Source organism: Bombus impatiens, unplaced genomic scaffold (assembly GCF_000188095.3).
Source record: "Bombus impatiens unplaced genomic scaffold, BIMP_2.2 scf_0037, whole genome shotgun sequence".
NCBI lineage: Eukaryota > Metazoa > Arthropoda > Insecta > Hymenoptera > Apidae > Bombus > Bombus impatiens.
The window spans coordinates 421,854-445,268 of record NT_176456.1 but is presented as its reverse complement, the minus strand read 5'-3'; the positions used below and the strand labels follow the sequence as shown (position 1 = coordinate 445,268).

General features: G+C 36.4%; 1 protein-coding gene across 4 annotated transcripts in view; it reads right to left on the bottom strand.

The window, feature by feature from the left end:
- LOC100740324 (lachesin-like) overlaps positions 1-23,415 on the bottom strand; it is a 176,569-nt gene that overhangs the window by 5,922 nt on the left and 147,232 nt on the right. For all 4 annotated transcript variants that reach the window (XM_012390122.2, XM_012390129.2, XM_003485177.3 and 1 more), the window contains exon 3: positions 11,545-11,672. In XM_012390122.2, coding sequence (XP_012245545.1) covers positions 11,545-11,672 — 128 coding nt within the window. The remainder of the gene's footprint in view (positions 1-11,544; positions 11,673-23,415) is intronic.

Sequence of the window (23,415 nt, the reverse complement as noted above, 5' to 3'; positions counted from 1 at the left end):
TTGATAAATTAAGAGCAATTTGGAAACTGCATTTGTTTGAAAGCTTTTCATTTTCATCGTTTGTTTCAAAACGGATATATTTTTTGAGAATTGTAGACTTTTTATGATTGAAAGGAAGTAACGGCTTTAACGATAGACTATTCCTTTAATAGACCGTTATTTGATACTACAGGTTTCAGTGCTGTTCAATAAACGCATTGTCGGATACTATAACATTGTGACGTGTCAGATCAATCGTGATCTTCACAGGATCATCGTCAAACCCTACAATATTAATGTATCTTTCTATACGGGGTATTTCAGAAATATAAATCAATCAAGTACAGACTAGCAGTGAACTAAAAATACAAAAGTTGAATGTCAACCTGTCAACCTGTCAATCCTCCATATACGCACCAATGGTCTCTCTAGAATTTCAATAAAATTTCAAGTACTTTCATCGGAAACTTCATCATCAAATAAACACTTTTACTCTGTACTTACACACTTAAACATCTTTTACCGTAAAAGGTTGGTCTCGCTGTTTTCCTCAGACATGTAGTCAGCGAATTTCTACGACAGTAACGATATTGCAGTTTCTTGTTACGAAACTTCTCGACTCATCGTACTTTTATTCTCTGCGCTGAAAATCCGCCCTGGCCGTCACGATTTCGTTTAGATTTCCACGTCCTCCTTCTCGAGCGTTTGTACACATAGATTCAGAAAGGCTAACACGGAGCACCGTCCGAACTTGCACCGGTACATAGTGCCAGAGCCCTGGAAACGTTCTGTTTATCCTGCGCCTGTTCCACTCGACGTTCCTCGCGAGTGTCTCTTTAACAGGGGTCGTGAGGGTCGATGCTCGCTGCTGAGGGAGCTAGAAGCGGTGCCGGTGTCGTCAGAGCCGAGACGGATTTCTAAATAAATGATCTGCAACTCGAGCCTTCGGTGCACTGCTCTTACGTGCCATCTTAAGACCATCTTCAGGGAGGACATCTTTCGCGAAATTTCTTGAAACTCGTTTTCTCGAATTTCTTTTTTCCTCGTGGCTGTCCCCATCACCTTCAAAGTTTCTCGTAAATAAACGGAAAAAGCGCCTCGAGTGCGTGCACGATGGTTTTTCACGTTAATGCTTGTCACGTTAATGTTCTGCTGTGAGACGATCATGAACAATATTTATTATCAGATACGTTAAAAATATCGATGATATTTTCCTTTAAATGCTAGAAATCCTAGGAATAGCATTATTAAAATGAACTAAGAATCGGTTAATAAGAAATAGGTATGTACATTGTTTCATTAATATTTGTCGTACAGAATTTGTATCTGATAACATGTACGACCCTAGAACAGAGTTTGCCATATCATATACCGTATATTGTTTCTAATTGAAAAATGTTTCTATAGACAAAGAACAGAGGATGCAATTCATTACAACATGTCTAATATATACATATTTAAAAATGGGACTTTGTACCACAACCCGGTTCAAATGTTTTATTAAAAGAAAAGTTTAAGTAATTCAAAGCGTACAAATGTAACAAAATTATTAATTTCTTATCCATATTGAATGGCACAAGATACAATTAAAAACATGTTGAGTTAAAATATATTAAATAAATGATCCATTTTTGTTATACGTTTGAGAACACGATCTCTCCTGGGTTGTTCAAAATATAATCAATCGGACGAGAAAGTTGCAACCTACGAACTTGATAAGCCGCGCTCTCTTCCTGCCATTCTGTTATCTACGTCCGCGATATAACGCAGAATAATATGCGAAACTTTCACTGGAAAGTACACGGTTAATCCGAGTCTCGTGTATGACGAGCTAATAACGGATGTATTCGTTCCATCCCTTCGTTCGTGTTCAACGCGAACGAGCATATACGCGGTCAAACTTTTGTACCGGTGAAATTTGAAATTTCAAGTTGCATTGATATCATGTCACAGAAAAATCCGTCGTTAAATTCGTCAATTATTTTCACGCGTCTATCACAATTGTTTTGCGATCGGTATCATTTAATGCGTCATGTTTTTGACGTTCTGTTAAACGATTTATTTTTTAGTATCAATTTTCGTACATGTGAGAGTTGTATCGAACATTTTTAGATATACGCAGAGCAGGAGGAAATAATTATCGTTTTATGCGGGCAACAAAATTTCGACGTGGTTAGTGTTCTGTACCCCTTTGAGCAACTAAAACCCTTCGCAAGCTTAAACCTCTTAAAAATTTCTAATAATCCTCTTAGCGACAAAATAAGCTATTAACAACACGGATGGTAAGCTCTTAATTAGAAAAGTCCTGTACCAGGGTCGTTAAAACGTAGCTATAAAATCCGCTTCCTAATTTTCTGTACAATGGGATACCGCGCACCCCAATTACAGTCGACCTACCTCAAAATCAGGACCTTCTACTTTTTTTTACTGTTTACCACACCACTTACCTTCGTAGAACCGCATTTCTCCTCTACTTCATCTTCCTGGACGGTTGGTTTAGTATTAAATCACCCAATCACTCTACTCTCTATGCTCTCTTTTTAAAAATCACCAACATTGATCCTTCTCTGATATTTGAATGAGTGCAAATATTTCTTTTAATATAGAAATTCCTGTTTTAAATCAATTATGTCACATTGTTCGTTTCGATTACCTGTTTATTAATTCGATCAGTTCACGGTTGTCAGTATCAATAATCGTGTTTTAAAAAAATATCAGAGGTTTGAGAATATCATCGTGTCACACAATCGTTGCAATATATCACGGTTATATCGATTCCTTCTTTTTTATGCGATATTTGTATAAATATTGTTCGATATTAATGCAACCATGGAACCATGGATTTGTGGGAGACAATAGAAAATAAATATTGTATATTATCGAAAACAAACGATCATATATGGCTGGACATAGACGAAGATACAAGATAATAAGGAGAAGTCTTTAAAATGTAAATTTACGTACCTGGCTAACGCTAAAAAAATACTCTCTTTTTGCATTTTAAAAATTCTTCTCGTTGAAGATACGTACAATAGCCTGAAGCAGGAGCGTGAAAAAATTTGTGAAGGAAACACGATACAACGTAGGTATCCGAGCAATGTTCACTTTCTTAAAACAACGTAAAGAATCTCCCTTACCTTTAGCTACTGGAAATATCTTCCAACATTTTCCTGTTCGCCGTGGCGAGGTACCAGTCCGAATTCGACTTCATCAAAAACAAGACGACGAAGAATGTTCGAGTGGACTCGATTTTCAAAGAGCAAATAAAAACGACGTCGAAAAGTTGACGACGAAGACGAGTACAGGATAACGACCGATCCGATGAACGAGAAAATCAGAATTTTACTGTTTCAGGATTGCGGATCGCCAGATTTCCGCGATCTTCATTCGATGTCAGCGAACAGAACGGTGCAGTTCAACGAACTAGATAATTTCACTGCATCGCGGAGCTCGTAATTTGAAGGAGTTTTAAGCGCGTGCCGGACGATAGTTCTACATGGTCTTGAAAAGAGGAAATGGAAATGGAAGGAAACGAGAAGGGAGTCTCGTCAGCCTCATTACGTGATCATAGGAGAAATCGGCATCCCATGAGAATCTTCGGCAACTGGATGGAACATCTTGGACTCAATGGTCCATTGGAATGGTTTCCACCCAGCACGTTACTACTTTTGTCTTATCAGTCTTCTCCTGTACCCTGATAACGACTCCCTTGTCCCCAGATTCTTTCCTTCTTCCTCCGTCCTGACATTTCCCCCCTCGACTTATATCGCCTTTTCTCGCCTTTCTCGAGTTCGCTTTTTTCTTTTTCCCTACCCCGATCTGATCTTAATTTATCTACTTCATTTAAATCGATAGCCTTTCAGCTTTGATTGAATCCTCCAGGATCACTCGAACGGTTCTCTTTATTACGTGAAATCGCTTTAGAACGTTGGAGACTGTGCTACTCCGGGTTCAATTTATCGTGATGGATACTATGCGCGAAATTAAAGTTATTCCTTTGGGCAACGACCAAGTGAAAAATGTTTTAACACGGAATCAGCCAATTGCATAGGCGATAGACAATCTTTATTTTTGTATCTCTCTTTACGTTTAACTGATTTTATTTTGAGACTATAGCGATAGTACCTATATCGAATTGTTAAAATTCATTTCGCATTTTTTTCTCTTTTTTTTTACATTTAGAAACTTTCAGCTTCTTTTTCTAGGATTTGATTTTTTATAAATAGAATTCTACGGAAGTGCGATATAAAAGCGGAAATATAAGAAATCTCGAGCTACGAGTTTCCTTAAGCAGCAGAATTATTTATTTTCGCACCACGAAATCCGGCGATACACTTGCTGCGAACGTATAAATGGCAAAAACAGGTGGCTACCTTGTCATGGCCAGCATTTCCCAGAAACCCGTCTCATTTCCTACGAAGCATATTTTCCAATTCGAAGTCAGCGATATTCTTGTTCCTTGGTCCAATTGTTTCCTCATTTGTTGAGATCGGGCAGAGATAGCCATCTGCTGTTGCACCCGTAAGATTGCCTTTTATTTTGCGATTTCTCGCCAGCTCCTAGCCAACTCGTTCGAATGTACACGTCAGAAGGAAAGAATAAAATATTTTTGAAGAATCTCGTTGTCGCTAATGTTTTCATCAGTTTAGAAGTCTTTATTAACACTAGTTTTATACTTATATCCTTGCAAAATTTCTTACTTTACTTCCAGAATGTTTTAGCAATAATACAGATGTGGAAATACCCTCAAAATTTTCTAACCGTATTACGAAGTTTCTTCTCGTCTTTTGAATGACATAAAATGCATATAAACCTATTACAGTTATTTATCCAATCTCTACAGTTGGAACTAAAATTAAATATACATAACAAATTATAAATTACAAACTTATAATTCAAATTCAAACTTAATATTTGGTATTCATCGTACCAATTTCTTTATTCTTATTCTATTCGGTTTAATCGGATTCGATACGTAATAACTCGCCTTGACATCCAAAATCGTCAAACAAGCGTTGGGCAGCTAATTTTCTGTGTCTTAATCACGTTTAGTTCGTTACCATTTTCCAAGTTTCGCCATTTCTCGTGCGAAGTAGTCGTTATTTTACGCGGCCGGGCGTATGACGCGTCATTGTGCCCCGTTTTTCTCAGAGAGAAGCGAAAGTTCGCGTTACACGGTAGCGAGTACAAAGGCGATGAAATGTGTCCACCTTTATTTGCCGCGGCCGATGCCGGGAAATAGCGCGTTTTTCGTAGCAAGTCACGCATGAAGGTAACACGAGCTTTCGACGTCCCCCCTCGAGGACAGGTTCCGAGCTTTTTGTAGACATCCGAGCCTGAAATTGTATCCGACAGGTAAACAGTTGTACATAAAGCGGGCTGTCGTCGACTGTGTTGGTGTGCGTCGCGCGGAAGACCATTTTCGTTCGTGTTGGTGCGTGTGAGGTGCAAATAACGTTGCTTTGAAACTGCGCTGTCACAGGACAAACATTCTCCCTTTCCTTTTTTTTTCTTTTCGTCCCTTTTTTTCTACCCCTTTCTCTCTCCTACATCTAGTGTCGTGTAAATAAGTGTTGGTGGAAGATAAAGAAGAAAAATCGAGCAAGCCAGACAAGTTGCTACACTTGTCGACGTTCTTTGTACGCGTGCGCGAGAACCTTCGTTTAAAACTACAAAGGGTAAAGAATTTGGATTTCGTTAAAGTTTGCAGTTTCGATATGCAAATGTTTTTAAATACTTGGATACGTTATCGCAAAAGTATCCGAACATGTGCTTTTCTTTGAGGGGGTGTAATTTTATCGTAGGTTTAGGGAAAAGAGGATTCACGGTTATACTGTTTTTGGTATACTATAAATGTTATGGCAGAAATTTAACTTTTGAGATTTAATATGCAGTAACAAAATCGACATTCTTTAGATAATTGCTCAGCTTGTGGAATTATTTTGTCGTATGAAAAGCTCTTTATCATCAGGTTGTTTAATTTTCTGAAGCTACAGAAAGAAGACCGGTGACATTATCTTAAAACAAATACAAACAGAATATATTTATAATTTAATCTTGTTTACGATAATTGGTACAACTTCCTTTCGATTGATTCTACTTATTTCAATGTGAATTCTTATTATTCGAATAAGAAATTGTAGATAGCGAAAAGAGAAATGTGTGAACAATTTATCAACAATTGAGATCATATTACGTGAACAATTTATCGATGATCTCAAATAAATGGAGTTCTAAATAAGAATCGAATTAAAAAGATCTGAAAAGTTTCGGTCAATTGGTCAAACCAGTAAATAAAAGTTACAAATCGAAATCGAAGGAAATCGAACTTTCATTGCATTTGTCGAAGTTTCGCCAAGTTAGTCACAGTAAAGTAATGGAACTTAAACGATTAACAAAAATCGATTACAACAAGCAGGAAGTTTGCATTACTTGGTGGATCGTTTGTTCGCGATCGACATGGTCGTTTCCTATTCGTTAGAATGGACTAGCTTGTAATCTTGTTTCTGAAACAACTTCTTTTTGTCAATTTAAGAGCAAAGACATTAAATTTAATAAAATTTTTTATCAATGACAATCTACATCGATGAGATGAAAATTGTCCCTAAGTTTAAGGGTTGAAATTATGCTGTTTTAATCTTTTGTGGATTGCTATCCGAGTAAACATAGTTTTTGCTTTTAATTATTGAGCTTAAAGCGTTCTTAATTTTAACACGAGACCAATCGAGTGAAAATGACCTATTAACAAACTGACGGCTGTTGCTTTCACTTCACTATAAATGCAATTATTTACAGCCTTTAGATCTCAAGGAAATCTTTCAGTTTAGAATATTCTTTCTTTAATGAATATTTTAATTTTAATCTACTAATAAACGCAAGTACATTATACAGTGGATTTTGTTAGATTTTATCGTTCTGACTAATCTTTCGTTATATTTTAATTGGAATGTTTTTCGATAAATTGGAAATTGATAATTGGAAAGATAATTTTCAAAATATCGAATGATTCATCGAACGATTAGACTTTGAGAAACACAGTGTTTTGACACAATTGGAGAAAGAATAAGAATGCAAGGGATTAAACCGTGTCGATCAAGATCAGTTTACAGTACTCGTTATCGTGAAGAAATTGAGAGTTACAAATCCGGGGAATGTGCTTTTATTTCTATCGTCGTAATACCGTGAAAACCGATTTGGCAACGTCTTTGCCTTGCCAGTTTGGCGATCGTCCACGATCGCCACATAAATAAGACGCGATATTATATCTCGTTTAACCACTTCCTAACAGGATTTCATTCGGGTAAACCGATTAGAACCACCAACTCAATTGATACATCTGCGGTAATAAAAGTTAGCATGAATTCTCACCTCGTTTCGTCAATTATCGTTCATAAAACGCGTATCTGTATTGTATCTGACACAATAATGAAATAACGAGGTAGAAAAGAGTTTATAATGTTAGTGACGTTCCTCGATCAATTTTCTGTTCTATTCTTTTCAATACAATAAAGCCATTTAAAATTTTTGACGAAGCGAAAAGTGTTTCGATATTTAGATTAGTAAGTTTGCTAATGTGAAATCGGAAATCATTAATGGAGACTTGTTTTGATCTTTATCGTCCTGTTTCGATGACGTGCTTGCCGATGTTCGCAGAGAAGGGACTGACCTAGAAAATCACCTAATGAAATGTAATCAGACAAATCGGTAAATATCGTTCTGTTCATACAAAATATCTACGAACGGGAAATTAAGAGCAAAGAAAGCAGCCGATTTAGATTTTTCCTGATTTTCTTCAATTTTATTATTAATTTGAAATAAGCTTCTCAATGAAGTAGAAGTAGAACAAATATGTGCTCTTGATTGCAACTGCTATTTTGTTGTAAATAGCAGGTAATAAAGCATTGCAATGTTATTCCTTTGATTCTTTCTTTTTTTAAATGCTACTTCATTTTGAAATATTTCTCCTATCTTCTTTGTAACAAATTCGCTCAGAGAACACATATATAGTAATTAAAATGTGTAGACACATTGATATTTTCATTTTGGATATTTACAAATGTGTATTATAAGATTAACTGATAATTCATTTAATTCATTTAATTGAATGTTTGATTTTGATCGTTGCTCCACATGTATTGATAACAAATTGTCAAGCAGAGTTGTACCATATGTTCAAAAAGCCGGAAATTAACCCCTAAACTGTAAAGGTGGGTGTTTCATGCTCGAGCTATTTCAACCGGATTGAGTTCCTCGCAATGTAGGAGGCAGGAAGCTTTTTTCCCCGCCTAAAAGGGGTTATTTGATAAAAATTTTATGATAACCCTAATTTAGGACGTTTGAAGATGTTACGTGAGTTTTTCTATTTTTTAATAAGTATTTCCACTGAAAAACGTATCGTACATGAAAGACCAATGTTTACAGTTTGAGGATACCGTAAAAACTGTTTAAGGGTTAATTGCCAGAAGCTGAAGATCAACGTCAAGCATGTTTTAATCTTGTTCACTGATAAGTACAGTTACCTATGTGTTATACACAAGAATCAGTAAGAGAGAGAGAGAGAGAGAGAGAGAGAGAGGGGGAGAGAGAGAGAGAACAAATTAATATTAATATCAAAAATTAGTTGCAACATGAATAGTGATTGTTATCAAACATGTATTCCGAATAGTCGATTATTTAATTAATTAAAATCGTACGTACGCAATTTCATGTATGTTCATTTACATGTGAATTTACATATCAATTTACATTTATTTATTTTTATATAGTAGATGCGTCAATTGAATCACAAAGTAACAATGAAATTTCATATGTGTTGCGTTATTTCATCTCAAATATACGATACTGTTTCATTAGTTATTACAGTTCGTTACAACCAAAAGACCCGTAACATGTGTCATCACCATTTTAAGAGAGCATCCTAATTTTTCTCATTTAAGCTCGTCGATCAATAATCATTTCTCCATTATCCCTTTTAATCAAGCCGAACAAACAGCCAATACTCGAGTTACCGTTAATGAACACATGACGATCGCACAGAAAAAAGGGGAAAAAAGAGCAGAGAAAAAAAGAAAGCTAGGAACAACATCGAGGTACCGATAGCTGACCAGGGAAAATAGACTTTAGACCAACGTTCGAAAGATACACGAGATACGTCTGCTTTCGTCGTACTCGAGTGAAAAGGCAACCGACAAATTGTTAAGTCAATTTAATTGCGACCAGCTCGGTCTTTTCTATTTACAAACGCACTGGTACAGTGTTCACACACAGTGAGATTGAGCGAGCGAGAGAGAGAGAGAGAGAGAGAAAGAAAGAAACACGCGAAACGAATAGCTGATGCTCGACATAGAGAGGACAAATCCGCAAGTACACGCGGCAAACCGGGAGAAAACACGTTCGTCTCTCGCACGTGGATAGAACAGAGAGACGCAGTCTCGAAATTCAATCGAAATCAAAGGGACGAGGTTTATTGAAGCGTATGGGGAAAGCCCAGCGAGCTCTGATGATTCCTTGCGGTTGGAAAATGTTTCGCGTCGCGGATCGATCGATCCATCGATCTTATCATCGAAGGATTGCAATTTCGCCTTAGTTCACCTCTAGGGACGATGCGTGTTTCCTTCCTTATCGGTTTGTATTCCTGCGCGACGTGTTGCGAAACTCTGCAAGAATCGTTTCCCTGTGAAACTCCATCTCCTCGTCTCTCTCTGCTGTGCGAGAAAGCATTGCATTTGCGCCAGATCGTGACTTTGACGAGCGCCATTTCGCGTTTTCTCGTTTTGCTACGACTTTGTAAGATTTATGGACTCCGTATCGAGGGGTCTAAGGTGAATATCTAAGATGGTTAAGAAAGTTAAGGGTAATCTCGTCGATCTACGTAACGTTGAACTTTCCATTCTTCTATTTTTGGATGCAAAGTAAATTATAATTCTTCTGTTCGAAATCGTATGATTAATCAGTATGATTTTAAGGGGAAACCTGATATTTATACGAATTTCTAGAAATACGAATAATAGATGCTCGTTACAATTAGCTTTACCAGTGTCGCAGATTAGCTCAGTTCGTTGTCCTGTGTTCAGTTCCAGGTTGTTTGAACTGCACGTCTAAGTCACAATGCCATGGAATTCATCTTGAGGCTCACTGTACCTGTTCGTAGTCGCGCTAGGGAATTCCAAGGGCGTTGGTCAGACTTAATGGGCCTAATGGTGTTTCCCATGCGCCGTTATTAGTCGCGCCTCCACTGACAATTTAGTAGTTACTAACGTCACGATTATCAAAATTTATCGGTGTTTCGTTCGCTCGAATACCCGACGTTGGTTTATAGTCCGTTCCTTTACGCTGTTACGTGCTTTGCTACACTATATGGCAAGTGTTCGGAAAAGACATTTCCGACAAGGACTGAATCTCGTATTTAAGTGAAACTCTGATTATGATTAATTTTTATGATGCTGCTGAGTGCTTTACGGTAATTGTTTACCAGGGTGCATCTACAAGAATAAATGAGAATCTTTCTCATACTGGAGATTATATGTGGTGAAAGAGGAGGGTGGAAATGCAAGGAATACTTAGGTGGTATTTATGAGAGAATATTTAGATTCGGTAGACTTAAATAAAAATAGTAAGTGGAAATTTTAAAAGATGTTGAGGTATTTTATAAAGATACGTTGAGAATTTAATAGCCTCAGGGATACAGGCTGTATTTATACACTGTAACAATCAAACTGCTAAGATTAAAATTAAAGTAAATCTTATTTAGCACTGCTTACAATGTATAATAATCTATAGTAATTTCTGATGTTTGTTAAAAAGAGATCTATTCGACTGTTAGATCACTCATTAATATTAAGCTGTTAGTTGGGAGAAAACTACGGGGAGTTAACTCGTCGCGTGAATTTGTTATTCTGGGCATAATAATTTCTTCATTTAGGAATTTCCAACATTTTTACCGACCTAATTTACATTCATTTGCCATTAATAATTTCTCATTTTTTAATTATAAAATTGTTTGTTCCTTGTTAACGGATATTTACACTTACACACACTATTATTAAATTACGGATTAAGCATCCTTCATGGTAGATCCACTTTTGTCACAGATCTGTTTTACCTCAACTACTGAAGTTAATATATATCGATTATTCACATTATGAGTAACTCGATAGAAAATAGTGAAAATATCGCGCGGAGGCGAAGTAATCTTAAGCGAAAGACGGATGACGAATTTCGAAGCAACTTCAGTCAAGCGGAAACGTTGAATTCACTTGCTGCTTTCAGCAGAGTACAGAATGTATATAAGTTTCAAGACATCAGGCAGCAGCGAAGCGCCGAGAACTATCGTCATCAATTATACTTGTATAAAGTTAATACGTACTGGCATAAACTATCTCGATTGTAAATTACAGTTTCACGATGCTTTTCGTATTTACATTTATGTATTTACGCATTAGAAACGTTTCGTTATTGGACATTCTCTCCTATCCTCGAAGAAAATTATTAGATATGAGAAAGTTATTGGATATTTTCTCCTATTGCCGTGTTCATATAATTTTCGAATTTTTAATCGATACTTACGGCATTGTTATGATTCCAAAATATGTAGGCTGGCGGCTCTGGACTTAGGAGAACCACACACGTCAGATTGATCGTGCTACCTCGATTGATGTATAGGTCTGGTGCACCCAGGATTTCAGTTTTTGGTACTGAAAAATAAAGTGACAAAATTATTTTTAACTGTTAATTCTCGTATGATTGTTATATAGAGTTTCTTTATAAAAATATTATAAATACAATTACTTCTTCAATAATTCTCATTTTATTCAGAATCCATTTAGTAGCTTTATAAAATTCAAACGACAAACTAAACCCTACGAAATATCATGCTATTCAATATAAATCAGTAGCAATAACAGTTAAGGAAAGAATAATTTCTCTTTATATCCTTTATCGCAAAAATTCATGCCATTATTTCAAGCACAAAGTACTACAAAAATGAACAAAAAGTAAAATGCGGGTAAAAGCAAGACTCTTTCTTCCTCGAAAAGACGATACATTGGCTGTTAGTAGCGCAATCTTACTAGCTCAGAACACACGAATTATTTTTCCGGCGAACTTTTACATCTCGTAATAATATCTCTTATTATCCTTAGTTCCTTTTAATGTCTGCTATAAGTTACATACTACATCCGTTTAATACGCAGGCTCGTACTTCTTTGACAATTTGTATTATGCTTAGCCATAATCCTTCATGAGTATCCAGGCTTTTGTCTATACGTCAAAACTTGCGTTCTACACCTCAGTTCACAACTACGGGAACGTGAGAAGCAGGATAAATTGCATCGTCATTCTTTAATCAGTTCATTCAACTAAGATTTAGAAGACATAGTTCTAACCTCCTTCTGACCTCAAGGAACTTTATCCCTGGCATTTTTCTCGGCAATATAGGTTAGCAGTGGAGAAGCACCAGTGTTTCGTTTAATGTTATTAATTATGCTTTTTATACGTCTAAAAATTGTCTACGAGAGAAAGAATTTTCCTTATAAACATATGTGCTGTTATCTTAAATACGGTAAAGCAATAGTATTCCTCTGAAGTCAAAATATTGCAAGCAATTGTATTTATGAGGTTCAGTATTTACCAATTTGTTAGCGGACCATCTTGTCCCTGTTTGTTATTTTACCGTTAATTTCGCCTATTCAATGAACCAGCTTAGGTTTTCTGGTTGACGAGAAACGAAATGAGCCGTTTGAGACGTTATTTATCGTGGCAGAAACTGCTAGCTGCACGAACGCCGCGGTATTTATGGTCAATTCGGTTTCCGAATTTTTTATATCCTTCTCGTTGAACTAAAAGAGCCACGCGGCTAACTTGGCCCTTGTATCCGGTCCGAAAGAGCACTTTGAGGTGGCTCATACAGAATATCCGTTCTCGCGTACTGTCGTGTACTGTCAAAGAGAAAAAGAGACCCGGAAAGAGTGATCTGTGTGGCTAGTGCAAGCGTGACAAAGACGGTATATAGGAAAAGCGAATGTAAAGGGAAAGAGAGAGGTCGAGGAAGGAGAAAAGGTTCGATGGACGATTACAACCTGGCTATTAGTATGAAAGGAAGGGAGTCAATCAAGATTTGAAGGGGAAGAATATTTCGATCAGGATGAACGAATTTAAACTGTTGTGTAAAAGCGGTGCGTATACAATGTGCACGTGTGGGCGAATATTGCCAGAGAAAGATAGGAAACTGAAGAGAGGTCACTGGGTATAGATCGATGTGAATATTTTCCAGACGGTCTCCTCTTGGAGGATTGACCGAAATAACCGGGCACCGTACTTTACGGCTTTGTGCACCAGATGATACCAGAGACGACATTTATATCTCTGGCGATAACCTTTCGCTCTGCTTTCTTGCTTTGATCGGTACTGCGTCCTTTTGCTTGTCTTTCGAATACGTCCTATCCCTTAGCTTTGTTTCTCGTCTTCGCCCACCTATTTCTTCGTAAGTACTAGGAAACCTGCTGGTCTCGTACAAAACACGATGATTTACGTGGATTGTCAAGGAAACGATTAATCGATTTGAAATACGTAGAAATATTAGTAAAACTTATTTGTAAAAGTTTCAGGGAAATAACAAATTAATGAGTATACTGACGCTTACAATTTGTACACCCTGTACATACGTATGTACGCCCGTCACGATAGGAACATGGACAACAACAATAATACGTCGCGTTGATTCGATGGAAATCATTTTTGTCGCAACAAATTCTCCTTATAAATGTTTTTATACGCCCATTTTACTTGAAACACAGGACTATTATTCCTGGTCCATGGTTCTCGCTATTCTAGAGAGGCTCTGGGCATCATTCTTCAAACATGTCACCCAGTGCTCGCACGTAATTTGGTAATTTCCTCTTTCGTAAATGGACCCTTCACTAGGATGTGCTGCTTTGTCGAATTGCTCCTTGAGGTAAACGTTCGCTCGATATTCGCTTGTAATTGCATTCGCTTCATTTTTAAGAACATTCATATGTTAAATATTCTTTATTATTGCGTACAACAAATTAAGATTAGAGGGAAAAAGTATGATCAATGCTACTCTACTGATCTTTTGGTTTTGGTGTTATTCGGTGATTAAAAGTTTTTTTCGAATATAAAACAGGAACAACCTATTCGATCTAAAGATATGCTCCTATTAACAGATAACAATCGCACGGAGCTTTGTGAACAAGTTAATGACACATCTAGTGTTTACAATACGATAATCCATACTTTCGAAATCAGTATCTATCTCAAGGAGGATTGAGTTGAATATTTTTAGTATAAATACCCCTCAAGAGAAACCCATAATCAGATCTAATGAAAAGACAATTTTGATATTCAAATCATTGGATTTTAAAATTGTTTTCATATGTAAAAGCAGAAATATGATGTATCGTGTCCTTTGCCTGTGATCTTCATATAAGAGAAATTTGATAAGTTACAACCAGTGTTCCTTCCTTTCCATTCTTCTGCTTTGTTGTAATTTCACATTCTATCTAGAGATTTTCTCTAAGTTGAACTTTTACTCAATATACCCACGAGGAGATCGTTTATCTGGTTTATAACAAAAACTGGACACGTTCATCGTGATTTAAAGAGAATACCTTTGAATCGAACATTGTTCGACATTGTACGTCGTTTTTATCGTCGAGAGATTCGCTCGTTTCTCTTTCTGTTTTGTCATCGTTTAAGCTTTCGTATTGCAAAAGGAAATCGAACCAGCATTCGCACACGTTGAAACGCACGGAAGTTATTTGTATTCCGGAATAGTTTGAAATATTATATCTCTGCAATAACGATACGTTGCTCGAAACAATTCAATAATTACTTATTCCATAAAGAAAATTATTTAAACACAGTGATAAAGCATTTTTTATAAACTTAAGAAATAATACGTTTTAAACATTTCGTTTCTATACCTTATTATAATTAGTAGCTATTTATCGAGTATATACATATCTACTTATAATAAATAATGATGATTTAAATTACAAAATAGTCGCCGTGTAACTAGAGAACGTATATCTATGCAAATTCGTATTTTTGTGAGCAGAACTTAAAAAATCAAACTTCAGCAAACATTTGTTTCATCCACTAAATATTATAACTACTAGTATACTTTGGTTATTTTTTATATATACATGCATATTATTTAAATTTTGCGTATTTTTGTAGCTCTTCAATTTCCATACAAATGCACAAACATCTGTACAAAGATCCTCGGTGCTCATTCACATTAATGTGATCACGTTGCAATATTCTACCAACGATCGTAACGCTAATTCGTTACAACACAAAATGCCGATCGTAGGTTGCACAGCTATTATAAAAGTTTCGACTCGTAAAAGAGCTCCAAGAATACTGATTTAAAACGAACATCTCGAATGGTTAGCTCGATTCTCAGAATCAATGCGAGCTGCCCGAAATTCCTTCGACCGTGTACAATTATTCCATTCATCCGTCTAGAATTTCTCAATTATTCTTCATTATCGAGGATACGCTCGGATTCGGAAAAGGAATAAGACCGAAAGTAAAAAAAAAAAAAAAGAAAGAAGAGAAAATTATAGATAAAGGTTTTTCTACTTGATTTTTGCCCCCTACCCGTTTCTCGCTGGCTGATTCTCACTCTCGTCCGGTCCGGTTGACTCGCGTCCTATTTCGGTTACAGATTTTTCCCTCCTTTCATTTTTGCTCGGCATTTTCCTCTACGAGATGATCGAGGCCATGGCAAAAGCCGAGCACCGCCGCCTATAGGTCGATCGATATCAGGAATATACGCGAAGCGCTTTAACGTAGGTTAACCGCAGATGAAAGCAGAACTGGCTGGACGACGACGCCGCGGCGTCCGCGCGGACTCAAATCACGTATTGGCTCTCCAATACGGTTTCAGCCTTGTACTTTCCAAAAGGTGTGCCCACATCCCGTCCAAATTCTAATTAGTGACCACGAGTGCTTTCAGTGGAGCGAACTGTACGTCTGATCTCTCTGATCTGTCCCTTAACTTGTTAGAAAGCTGAAACACCTAGGAACTTATTGGTGGCCGACAAGTTTTCCATGTCAAAGGTGCTTTTTATGAGCTAGCACGTTATTATCGTTCATGGAAATTCATCAGTTTGCATGGTTTTGTTGTTCCTGTTTGAGGAGTATGACAAAGATAAATATAGCTATCCTCTTGAAATAACGTAAAGATAATTTCAAGAAAGTGAGTAGGATTGAACGAAAAGTATAATTATATTCAGATTGCGGCTGTTCGTGAAGATGTATATTTTTATACAAATATTACAGATTCGTTTTATCTTTCAAGTATTATAATGTACATGCAAAACTTTAGATATTTTGTATATCTAATTATTTCTAATTAAATGTTCTTCCATCCTTAGAAAAGATCTCAAGCGTGAGCAAAATTCAAAAGAATTTCCATGATTTTTTCAAATGTTGAAGGTCTTTTCTTTTATCGAAATGAGAAGAAAATTACTCAAGTTTGAGTAAAAGAGAAAGAATTCTTACCTGTACGATTTCCCGTCTTAATCTTGTGTTTAAAGACTTTTTGAAACGTTAAGAGTCTTTTCGTTGGTTGAAACGAGAATAAGGCTGAGGTATAAAAATTCGAGGGCCATAAATGGGTTAAATTTTCCATAAATACATAAACATAGGGAATTTCTTCAATTGTCGTTTGAATTTCAAGTGAACAAGAGTATCCTTTGTTATGCTTCACTAATATTTATCCTCGAGGTAACATCAAACGAATATTTAACAGTACGTAGGTAAATAAAATTTGTATTCAGCTATAAGTATCAATCCTCGCATTATTAAAATGAAATAGGATACAGGATGAAACGATAGTTGGCCGTCCACAGATCGTCCGTTTCTAAATTAATTTCCTGAAACAAGATAAGGGAAGAGGAGCAGATTGTCGATCAAAAAACTTTGAACGTTGCTCGATCGATTTATCGTCCGTTCTGTATCCTTGATCCCCGGTATCGTACGATGGAACGCTTTTGTACTTACGGCTGCTATTTGTTGAGGAGTCCACATAGCGTACTTGCACGCTTCGTTGTTGACACTCGACCTAAATAAAGCACTGTTCACAATGACGCGATACCTATATCCTTGTTTCGCGCGAACACCCTTTCTGGTTGTCACATGGTAGAAAGACCGGACATGGTCAGTGACAGAGACAAAGCGATAAGCATAGAAGAAGAGGGAACGAGAGGGATAGATCGAATCGTAGCAATTGACGATTGTCCAATTGACGATTGTCCTTTGGACTAGACGGTAAATTGCGTTAGATCTCAAACGATGTACATGCCTGCCCCGAATACGGTCATTCGTTCGAAATACAGGCTGATTTCCAACGAAATAGAAACTCGAGATATACGACCGAGAAGGACTTCGGAAAATATGGCGTTCGTAGCTAAATAAGCGAAGCAATCACAGGCAAAGGAGGTTTTTTTCCTCATGCAACCTGTGGATGTTTGTACGACCATTTTCAGAACTTGTGGATGTGATGGATAATTCTTCGGAATGATTTGTAGTACATGTGTCGCGCTATCAGGTTAATCGAATAGAAAGACCATTTACGGAAGATACTTGCTGCTGTTTAATTATTCATCTAGTATTATATTAATTTTGTCTATCTAAAACGGTTACAGTAGCGTTATCTAATATATATTATATTATCATCGTACACGTTAAATTCATATCGAGTCTGTTTTATCTACTAAACGATAGGTATCGGCAATCACGCAGGATCTCTGCAAGTGATGCAATTAATCAAAGTAATTAATTTCGCCATGTTATGCTGCACCGTTTTTTTTTTCATTCTTTCGATCTGTAAATTGCTTATTGTGCTTATTATTTCGCATGTTTGCCGTTTGTCGTTACCTTTATCGTAATCAGAACTCTGGAATTTCGTTTGATTAATTGTTTTTAGCGGTTTATTTTGTACACGAACGGGCTATTTGAAATTGCTATTTAACATTTTAACGAGACTCGTTTCCACAAAGGTATCAGTTGGAAAAGGAAATAGGAATTTTAAACGGCAATAATTTAAGCAAATAAATTGACGTGAAATATAAAACGCAAGAAAAAAAGTAATGTAAAAAAAGAATTTTGAATGAACATGATCATGAATTCTATAACGAATACTTTATCAATTTTAAAGACAAAGAACTTTTTCAACAGTAGTTTTGCTTGTATTTTTGAACAACATTCGGCCACGTAGTGATATGACACAATTTGCACGTAGTGATATGTGTCTCGTCGACAATGTGTTAACTTATGTGTACCAATTGTTTTACTCTTTTTCACTCAACTTTATTTTGTACTCATTTTCATATCGTTGGTATCTACGATTTATTTTCGTACCGAAACATTCTCATTTCTAGTGTTTCCCTCTTTTTCGCGAATCGATCATCGACCTTACACGTGTGGTTATATTTCATTGTAAAAATGCTATCGTAAAAAGCCTGAGAAAGATCTTGTAATTTGAAATTATTTGGAGTGTTCATACTTTGTTTTATTTTACTCAATATTTCTTTTATGAACTTACATTTTATAATATCGTCAATTCACTTACAGCTCTGATAAGTAAAATCTAATCAAATAATCGATAAATATCGTCCTCCTAAATTTACACGAAATTCAAATAATACCCATAGTAATCGATAATAGAATTCTATTAAATTCAAAAGAAATTGTAACTGTACGATCACGAGTTCATAAAACGAACTTCTAAAACCGGTGGAACACGATTTCTCGGAAGAACAGCATGCTCGTTCGACTATGTCTAATACGAAAACTTTCGGCATCTCCGATGCGATTCATAGGACGAAATCGCTTTAAAATACTTCTTGGGAATATCGCGGCAACCAAAGTAGGAAACATTTGTGACAACTCGGTATGAATAAAATTTATTAGTCGAGGTGTATTCACAACATGACGCTGAATTTTCTTTTCCGAACATTTGGAACATAGTTGGAACTCCGTTTCGATTTGATAAAAGTGGGTCAGCGAGATTTCCTCTTTCTACAGAGGGTGGAACGACGTGGTTTGGACAAAAACGCAGGATGTAAATCGCTATTCTTCCTTCTCTTTGCTTCTGTCGATTCGAGTGACATCCCTGAACTGACAAATCAGTTCGCGAAGTCGTGAGTTTACATTCGAGAATTGCGAACGTTCGTTTACTGGTAGCGAAGCATTGCACGCGAGCAGGTGGAACAGCATCGAAAAGAACGACGTCAGTCGGTTGGCCGTGGCGTGAACGGAATGTAAACCGGACCGTTTTCGATTTCTCTCCTCACCTTTTGTTTGCGTTTGCGGTCTGGTGGATAAAGCGGCGAAAAAGGAGCGAATTTTCGCATCTTTTTCGCCATTCCCATCGAACTTCTCTGTCATTTGTGTTTATTTCTCTTGATACCTCCCCTTAAAACTATCGAGTGGTTAATTTTCTTTTATTTACGGTTCATTTTGTGTTACGAGTTCCGTGTGTGACTATTAGAATAAAAGTAGGCTTTTTTTTTAATTTCGAGTAATTTGGAGCATCGAGGATTTTAACAATGTAGAATTTATCGATAGTTGATAAATAAAGAACACAGTTGGATTAATTTTATGTAAACTAATCGTAATTTCTGAAGCTTAGAAACCAGTTAGATTATGTATGGAATACGCATTTATGGATTTATTGAATTTATTTATGATAATCTTCTTCTGATCGTGGTAAGTAGAAAGAGATAAAGTTTTAGAATAAAGTTACTTCATTGGGTGGTTAATTGTTGAATTTATAGATCCTGAGAAATGTACATTTTTCTCTAACATTGTTAGAAACTAGTCACGATACGAGTATATTGATGTAAGACCTGAAATTAAAATAACGTGCACTTGTTATTCCATGAATTGCGCTTTAAATTAAAAAACAAACCCTTGCATTCATTTTATAATTAATACATCTAATTTATCAATCCATTAGTATCACTATAAACGTGATTCTTCAGTTGCACTAATTAATTCTAATACATAGTCATCCTAGAATTATTATATTGTTTCTCTTTCATCCCCAAGAGATCACATTGCATCGTCACGAACAGTTTTTTAACTTCTCGAGTGTGCTTTACTATTTCAGATTATACACTGATTTCACGAGGGGACGTAAAATTTCATTTGACGAGAAGTATTCCGAAGTCAGAGATATTTGACTCTGATAAATATTACGACTGCAAATTCGACAAACTTTTCAGTTCGTTTTCCAGATAAGACCCTTTAAAAGAAGGATACTCGTACAGAGGTAGGTTTCGTTCGGTATTGGTCCTCGCGTGAATCGAATACGGAAAAGGGGTAGTTTCGAGCCATGTAGCTGGAGAAAACGGTCGAAGAACTTTCGAAACTTTTTTATATGTCAACTTTTCCCGTTTCGGCGTGTCATTTGCACGGGCTACCTTTTTTCATTCGTTACCAAAAACAGAGAATGCAGCCGCGGGGGAGGAAACAAATTTCGTTTTCCAACGAAATCGGGACCAGAGATGGAATGGCTCGATACTCGATACGCTTCGCGATCAACCGCTGGAAAGTATCGATTTTGCGAAGGACCATTGGTCAATATTTCGAATAAGCAAACGCGAATTAGTTCTACGAAGTTCAGTGTAGTTTTACATCATAATTCTTCGTTGAAAAACTACTGTTTTATTGTTTGCTTTTCCGGTCTTGTGCCACTCGGGTATTTTTAATTAAATCCTATTACTCAGAATGGAGAAACGTGCTTTAATTAAAGAAAACGCAGCAAACGTTTATAGGATGTTGTAGAACGCGTGAACATTATTTTATGGGCAAATCGAGGCACGGAAGCAACGAAATATCGCATAAACATATGTACATATTTGTGTTATATTATCCTGTTTTAAAATTACAAGTAGTCTTGTATCTTCGCAATTCTTTTTCGAGATTACTCTGTACAATTTCTTTATCCTTTTCCTGATTTTACTGTTTTTCAATGAATTTAATTAAAATACATGTTTGAAATATTTCATTAAAAAATCCTCGTTCTAGGATCATTAATAAAATTATAAAAGTTACACGGTTAATATTTCGTACGTTATGTATAATATTTTATGAATTTCTTTGTTATATTGATAAAAATACTAAGAATACATTTTCTAATGGACTTCGGTGATTTTTCACGTTGTCATGCATACAACGAGAGTCATTAAACTACCGTGGAAAATCGTCTGTAGCTCCGAGATAGGGCCAGAGTACCAACAAACAGACTGAAGGTTTATCCGAACTTTTGGTATATTCGCTTCACCCGTGAGAATATGCACACGTGTTTTGAAATACCCCGTAGGCTTGTAAAACAAGCAACGAAACGTTCTCCTTTTTGGAGGAAGAGGTAACAGAAAGTTTTTATAAAATCCGCAATGTCAAGCGCGGTTGGAAAATAAGAATGATGCCTCTTACCATATCGCAACTACGTTAAACAATACTTTGTTTTCCGATTCATTTCCAATCACGCGTTAAACCGCTATCTATATATGACGTATATATAACGTTGATCACATCTATCTCTCGAAGATTATAGCACAATCATCGGGTTTATCGTCGTTTCTTCTTAAACGATTCTAAAGAGCCTTGTTATCGCTCAGAATCGTTTGCAGTAAAGTTCGGCGGCCATAACTGGCTTTTACTATCACCCTAAGCAACGAGAAGAATCTTGAACTATGAAACTGGTCGAAGTGAGTGATAGGTATACACGGTGTCTCGAAATACGTGGAACTTACTCCAGGAATTGGATGTGCTTCTGAAAGCAATAAAGAAAGTTCACGTGAACGTACGAATATATTTGTGCTATTTCGTGAAACATAATCAATTCTATGTTCTTTGATACACAATAATAGTCTATAGGATTGTATAGTTGCGAGAAAAGAGGAAGTGAGCCGAATCTACGCGATTATTGAGATAATTGTAAATCGTTTAAGAATTAATTAATTAAGAAGGTATTAAGAAGGTATTAAGAGAGAGAACATTACATAAATGAAGAATTTATATATTCAACTTAAATTGTCATAAAATATCATTTTTACATCCCTCGCGTTTTTTCACCGTTATTTTAGCAGTTTTAACGTTCGTATCATTAATCCTTCTATCGCATTTGTTCTTATTTGGTTTTAATTCAAATTTTAAATGAATTTCTTTAAGATTTTCATTTAACTCGCTCGACATTTCCTCAATGAGGTTAGAGGATAGTGGAGAACAACGTATAATTGTTAATTCATCATGCACCAGTCTCCTATAAAGAATGTTCGAAAATTTCAGGAGCATCGCGTTGTATAAATAGAAAATTCCGATTGATTAATTGTTTTCTCAAATCAATTTGTGTCAATTATCACGTCTTATATAAGATCAGAAGGTCTTCTGATACTCGTGGACAGACGTGTACGCTTATACGAACTTTTTTCATTGTTTTCAGCTACACAATCGATAATTCCTGAAGTAAACCCAACATATTACGGGATACCTTGTATAGCTACGCCAATAGAACGACAAATTGAGTCATTCCATAACTTCGTGTGGTTTTTATCAGCAGGCCTCGCGCTACGTTCACTCGGTTTATCCCGCTAGCTAGCTCGCGCGGCCATTCATATCTCGTCCAACTTCTTATTACTTTTCCCTGGGAAATTTATCACATTCGTCGTGTTCCTGACTATCGTTCGCTTCGTTTCCTCCGCTCCTCCCCACCTCTTTGATCCCAAAAACACGCAAACAACCAGGAAATCCGGGCCTACGAACTTTGATCTCGATATTAACTTTATTCGTCACGAACCCGTGACTCCCATCCTTCTACACCATAAAACGTTTCGCTTGAGAAAATATTTGCTCGTACTTTTCGACCACCGCGAGGCAAAATATCTCTTTCTCGACGGGCGGTTCCGTCCTGTAAAATTTACACGCGTGTACGTTACCATGCAAGAGATCTGTTTTATTTCTTGCGCGATGGTTTTAACTTAGAAAATACGCGAGAATAACTTTCGCCGACATGTATACGCGTACGAGATGGGGGATAAACGAATAATTAACACGTTCTTCGACGAAGCGTAGTATTAACTTGATCAGGCAACGTTTCGTTTGCAATTTGTTTTTCCCATGTTCTGAATTTTTACTTTCACGATGTTTGTGACTGTAGCATTCTGATTTTTAGCACTGCGTATACAGGTACCGAGTGCGTATTTTCTGGTCAATCAGTTCAATTAGCATGAAATTTGTATTCCTATACTCTGTAAATACATAAAAAAATGAGATTCTTTAGGAGCCTTTATAAAACACAATTACAGCTAATGTTTCCAACACAAGTCCTGCGAGAGTTATCATCAGTTCGAACATAGTCGATATTAGAAACGTAGAATTATAAAAGTTGCAATCCAACTT